Source organism: Ceratotherium simum, chromosome 5 (assembly GCF_057802395.1).
Source record: "Ceratotherium simum simum isolate JZ-2026a chromosome 5, ASM5780239v1, whole genome shotgun sequence".
Taxonomy (NCBI): domain Eukaryota; kingdom Metazoa; phylum Chordata; class Mammalia; order Perissodactyla; family Rhinocerotidae; genus Ceratotherium; species Ceratotherium simum.
Window position 1 is genome coordinate 1,457,427 of NC_141904.1, and position 6,000 is coordinate 1,463,426.

The 6,000-nt window shown below is 57.8% G+C and overlaps 1 protein-coding gene across 3 annotated transcripts in view; it reads right to left on the bottom strand.

Annotated features, from left to right (window-relative positions):
• Positions 1–4,220, bottom strand: part of ARHGEF26 (Rho guanine nucleotide exchange factor 26) — a 130,135-nt gene extending 125,915 nt beyond the window's left edge. The window contains exons 1-2 of one of the 3 annotated variants that reach the window (XM_087430368.1): positions 3,159–4,220; positions 1,847–1,886 (exon numbers count right to left, since the gene is read on the bottom strand). In XM_087430368.1, the coding sequence (XP_087286494.1) occupies positions 1,847–1,886; positions 3,159–3,995 (877 nt within the window). In that variant the 5' untranslated portion in view covers positions 3,996–4,220. The remainder of the gene's footprint in view (positions 1–1,846; positions 1,887–3,158) is intronic. The other 2 variants (XM_087430367.1, XM_014796587.2) reach the window with 2 other exon arrangements.
• Positions 4,221–6,000: the final 1,780 nt, after the last annotated feature.

Here is a 6,000-nt window from a genome sequence, read left to right on the forward strand (position 1 = left end):
AGAGAGGGGGTGGTGAGAACGCCCCTAGGTCTTCAGTTCCCACGGGAGAGTCGGGTCAGTGGGGAAGACCAGGGCTTTGGTTTGAAGCGCGCTTCCAGCTACTGAAGCAAGCCGACATCCACCTCCTCCGTCAACTACTGCGGGTTCTGTAAATACCACGACCAGGTCCCCGGAGTCCGTGAGGACCTCCCTGTCCTCCGACTGTCCGCACACGCCGAGTGGATTGTGAGGGTAAAGACTGAGCTCCGCACCTCCGCAGTGACCTCCCAAGTACTTACTATTGGCACAAAGTACGTGCACACATGGTTGATATGACCGCTCACTCGTTCTCACCACAGCGTGGGCAACAGTGCTGTCAGCCTCGTTTTACACACGATGAAACCGAGGCCCAGTGAGGTTCAGATGCCTGCTCAGCGTCACTCAACCGAGGAGCAGCAGCAGGACGGGAACCCGCGTCCCTGGCTGCAGCCGGCAGGCCCTCACCCTCTACCACACCGCCTCCTGGGTTACCTTCTTGTCAGTCACCAACTGTCAGAGTCCCGCATGCCTCATGCACATACACATGAAAAGGGATTTCTAGGTCATCATATTTGAGAAGAGACGAGAGGCAGAGAAACAGCTCCTTACGAAAGGCATCAACATAAACCAGTTATGACGAAGGTCTGTCCTCGGACTTGAAAGACACTCAACACCTCTGAGGCCAAGGTCCCAGAGTCAACAGCAAATTCCCGAGGATGCAAAACATCTAAGCACATATTAGGAAGACGCTCGTGTGTCACAGTCACAAAGTGACACATGAGGAAGCAAACTGGGCTAGGAAGCAGCTCTCCGCCCCAGCACTGGCTGTGTGAGAGCAGGCAAGCAACCAGACCTTTCAGAGCTTCCAGGGAGAGGCACTTATCCCAACCAGCTAAAATCTGCATCTGGGTTTCTTCTCCATACAGAACAGTTTCCTACAACTGGTGCTAGAATGAATTTTTATAAACTGGTCACGTTCAAATGCCCCACTGGGAACTGATTTTTATAAAAATTATATAGGGAAATGTTTTGTAATCTTATAACTTTGGGTGGTTTTACATCAGACTTACCTATAGAGAGGCATACCCTTCTTCATGATTCTTTAAAGGTTGAAGAACCTTAGCATTTCAAAGCACGACAGCAAGTAGGTAACCACCCTCACCTCCACCCAGCTCCTCCAGGCCCATCAGGGCTGCAGGCGGGGCAGCTATCCTCATGTTCTCCCAGTTGACACCTGACCCACCTATTTACACACAGTCCACTAATCTGATTAGGGTTTGAACACCTGGTGAAGCGGCTTTTGTTTTTGAGATTCTTAACAAAAATACTATACTATTCTTAGGAATTTGTTTCTGTCAGCAAGGAGAGTTATATTTCCCCAAAATGGAAACTTGACAAGGAAACAGGCGGTCAGAAATGATACTAAAATGCAGAAATACGCGGAAAAGAAGCTTAAGTCAAAGGAAATAGGACCTAAGGATATAGGACTTTAGATCTAAATCCCAAACTCCCTGAAAATTGAAGAGCTGGGGCCTGCTCCTCCTCCTCCTGCGTTTCCAGGGAGGGGGGGACAGAGCAGGAGAGGGAGGAAGTAACACCCCAGAACAGTGACCAAGTCATCAGCTTACAAGAATGCCACCAATTTCACTGACTGTTGGTATCACGAGACGAAAGTTCAGCTTCGTGCAGGGCTTTGTGCTGTATAATTTGGGAAGAAGTTGGACATTTTTCTCATCTCAAGCGTTTTTGCTACTGCAGTTGGATTTCGACTTCTGAGTGAAATTCCACATTGAAACAGCAATAAAAGTCTGGAAAACCACATGCTTACCTTCCCCATCAAATGCTCCTTGTCCTTTCAGCGTTGTTTTCTAAGAAACAAGAAAAGCAAAAAAAAAAGAAAAAGCATAGCAAACTATGTATGAATGAGCCAAACAGAAAATACAGCTGTTTTAAGTAAAAGTCCTTTTCGTTACTTTCATTAGGGTTCCAAAAGCATGCAGCCGCTGATCCCGGGAGGGAGGAGCTCACGCATGTGACGCTACAATTCACAACAGGGGAAATAAACAGTGTCCCCACACCCCGTCAAAACAGCTCGGAACCCTCAGATGAAGCAGTTCAGCTCATTTCACTATTCATGACTCACCTCGCTATTAAACTGAACTCTGCTATACTTGCAGAGTTGGGGGAAAAAAACACATAAAATGTTATGTAATTTCTTTTCTTTAAGGCCATAGGATCTAAAATAAGACAGGCTTGCTGTGTGTGACATGTGTACAGACTGGTTCCAGTCCTCCGATTAATCAGGAAAGGATGTGGTGCCAGAATGAGTGTCTCCCTGCTGCTGTCTGTCCTGTGTCTGGAGAAGACAGCACACAAATTCCAAGACACCCCTCTCCAGCTTCCCTGTTCCTTCCCCTCCTATTTGGCAGCCTGTTAACAAGTGCAGCCCCTAGGCCTTATCAGGGAGCAGTACCACCCACTTAACTCTAATCTGAAGTTCTGAGCCACCAACTTGCTAAAGCACTGCAGGATGAGTGGGCACCAAATGGGAATAAACACAACCAGAGGCCGTGGTGACAGAAACAAGCAACAACAAAGATGACAAACTATGTGTGTCTTCTGTGATTCTGGCAATTGATTTCAAAATTCACATATTACCTACATGGCATTTATTATGTGATCACCACTCAAAAAATAATTCAATAACTAAATGACTAATGTAAATAATTAAAACAGTCAACATGCTCAAAGGAAGTCAGTGTTCTCCTGGGTCGGCTGTGATGGATCAGCACGCACTGAGCGACCCCTGCAAACCAGCACAGGACAGCTGACCCAAGATCGTGAGAACAGAGGACGCCTGCTCTCCATCCCCTTTTCAGCTCCTGTACTAAGCGTTTGACTCACTCAGCCAATACTTAATTTGCGGTATTTTTTTCCATTTGCCCACCACATTTTGCCTGAACGTAAGAGAGTTATACAACAGTGGTAGGAGTTTCGCTTCCCCCCACAAAGCTGCATTAACCTGGGCAGTGCCGGCCAGCAGCAGAATGGCCGAGACAGAGGCGCACAGGTCTGACCCACCAACCACAGCCTTCAGGGAGAAGAGGGCCCCTCCCCACCCGACACCTTCCTACTCCTACCTTCGTCCTCCCCAGGCTGGAGAACCTCTCCTTGTCCTCCAGCACGGATCTCAGGACAGGCTGGGACATTCTGTTCTTCTTCTTCGAGGTGGCCGGGCTGTCCACGTCAAGGCCACTGACCACGGCCCTGCGGTAGGAGGTGGAGCGCAGGCCCCTCCGCAGGGAGCCCGGGCTGTCGTCGGCGCCGTCGGGCGGGGGCGCGGGCTGCGCGGGGCCCAGGGCCGCCCCGAGCCCCTCCACCATGCTGCGCGCCTTGACCAGCCTCCGGTGCGGCTCGGCGCCCTGGCCGCCGGGCCTGCTGGCCCTGGTCTCCGAGGCCAGGCCCCTGGGGATGATCTGCTGTTTGCCCACCTTGAGGGCGGCCGGGCTGTTGGTGCTCAGGACCACGGCGGGGCCGTCCGGGCGCGCGTCCCCCCGCGGGGGCGGCCTCCCCGGGGACGCGGGGTCCTCGGCCGCCCGCGCGGCGAGCGCACGCGGGCCGGGGCTCCGGGGGCACAGCCCATTCTCCGCGGGCGCGGACAGGGGCCGGGCGGCCGGCGGGGCCGCGGTCCGCGGGGGGCGCACGGGCTGCGGCGCGGGCGAGGCCGCCGGGCCCTTCGCCGGGGACTCCGGGGGGCCGCCCGACGCCGCCCTGGGGCCCCGGGGCGACCTGGGCCGTCGGAGCCGCGGGGAGACAGCCCTGCCGCCGGGGGGCACCGTCCTACCGGCCGGGGCGGGGGGCGGCGCCCGGTCCTCGGCCGGGAAATCGGTGACCAGCAGCCCGCTGGGGCTCTGGTAGGAGCGGGGCCGGGGGGGCGGGCCGCCGCCGGAGAGGGGCCCGCGGCCCTCGCCGTCCATCGCGGAGCCCGCGCGTCCACCGGCCGGCCGGGAGCCTCCGGCAGCGCGCTCGCCCGGCGCACTCGGCGGCCGGCCCGCCACGCGGTCCACGCGCGTGCCCACCGCCCGCCGCCCTCCCGGCCGGGACCCGCGCCGGCTGGACGGGGAGCCGCACGGAGGGCCGCCGCCGAGCGCGGACGCCGGGACAGCACCCTCTCCGCGGGCGCGCCCCGCGCCAGCCGGCCGCCCGCCCCGGGCGCAGCTACCGTCGGGCTCCGCCCCGCCGCCGACGAGCCCGGCCGTGGGTGGCCCGGCCCGGCCCGCACCGAGTCCGCCGGCGGGAGCGGCCGCCCCGCCCGCCTTGGCCACGCCCCAGTCCTGGCCCCGCCCTCGGCCCGGCCCCGCCCCGAGCTTGGTCTCGCCCCCAGACTGGGCCCCGCCCTCATCCTGGCCCCGCCCAGGGCTGGCCCCCCCTCCTCGGCCTTGGCCACGCCCCCAGCCCGGCCCCGCTCCAGGCTTGGCCCCCTCCTCGGCCTTGGGCACGCCCCCACCCCTGGCCACGCCCTCATCCAGGCCCCGCCCCAGCCTCGACCACGCCCCAACCATGGCTCCGCCCTCAGCATTGACCCGCCCACAAACTTGGTCCCGCCCTGTGTGACCCCTCCCCCAGCCTTGGCCTCGGGTGGTCTTAAAACGCACATCCGGTGGCCTCGCCCCCGCGGCGTGAAATAGTCTGTAATCTGGGTTTGCTCGTTCGTGCCGCGGTGTTCCGGAGGGCCCGCCCGGCCCGCTGCGGAGGGGCGGGGGTGCTTCCATCGTCGTCTCCGGGTGTGTGTGCTGAGTCCGGAGTGTGACCTCTGAAAAGTGACGCGGCTTCAACGACGACAAGGTGCTGGTGTGCGAGCGCACGCGGACGCCGTCAGGATCCTGTCCCTCTTGGGAAGCCCTGCGCCGCGCGCCGCCTCTGCGGCCCGCCCTGTCCCGCTGCCCCTCGACCTCTGACCTGTGGCCATCAGAGAGGCCTCCGCGCCGCCCTGACCCCGGCCCGCGTGCCTGCTTTCCCAGGCGCCTGTCCGCGCTCATGGCAGCCTGCGCGTGTACCTGTGCTCGTGCGCCCCGTCGCGCTGTCCCGGGGCCGCGGGCTCGGGGCGGCGCGTGTTCACTGCCCGCTGGCCCAGGCGCACACCCCGGAGTGGAGGAGGGAGCGAGTGACGCGGGCACGGGGACCCCTCCCCAGAGCCCCGCTGCCAGATCCAGACGGTCCTGGCCGGCTCCTGCCGCGCGCGCAGAATGAGGCAGCTCGAGGAGATGGACGCTCTTCGGGCACGAGATCTGTGTGATCAGTTCTACTAGCAGCACGTGTGGGCTGATCTCCGGGTCGGTTCAGCTTGCGTGCATCCAGCGGGGATGCGGTGAGCATCCAGTGTGTGCGAGTTCGCTCTCGTGGTTGTCCTAGATACGTCGAGTGGAACGGCCAGAGATATTGAGGCCATCTCTGGGTGGGGAGGTGAAGCATGATGTTTTTCATGCCTCTTTATACTTTCCGGTTCTTACCAAATACTGTACATTGAATATATGTTACTTTGATCTGAAATATTTTTATAAACTAGAAGAAATGGCCTCCAAAAATTGAGTTTTTTAAAAAGAAATTTACCAGATATTTTGGCTGGAAGAAATATGGCTGATTACACACTCACACATACCCACTTTAATACAGCACATTTTCATACTAGCACATATTACTTTTATTTTGGAAAAATGTAATAACTAATGACAAAATGAAATGTTACCTAATTCGGAATGCGATCGGTTAGACGCTAGCTTCTCTTCAAATTATGTTGGATCTGCAAACAAGTGTAACTGATGATTGTGAAGAAATCACAGGATCTTCCTACCTCATCCCAAAGGAACAACATGATACCCACCAAAACAGCAACAACAAAACACCAAGCTCTGGTCCTTCACTGAGGGAAGCTCTGAAATTCACAGACCTGCTGCCTCTTTTAGCCTCCCTTCAGTTTCTCCT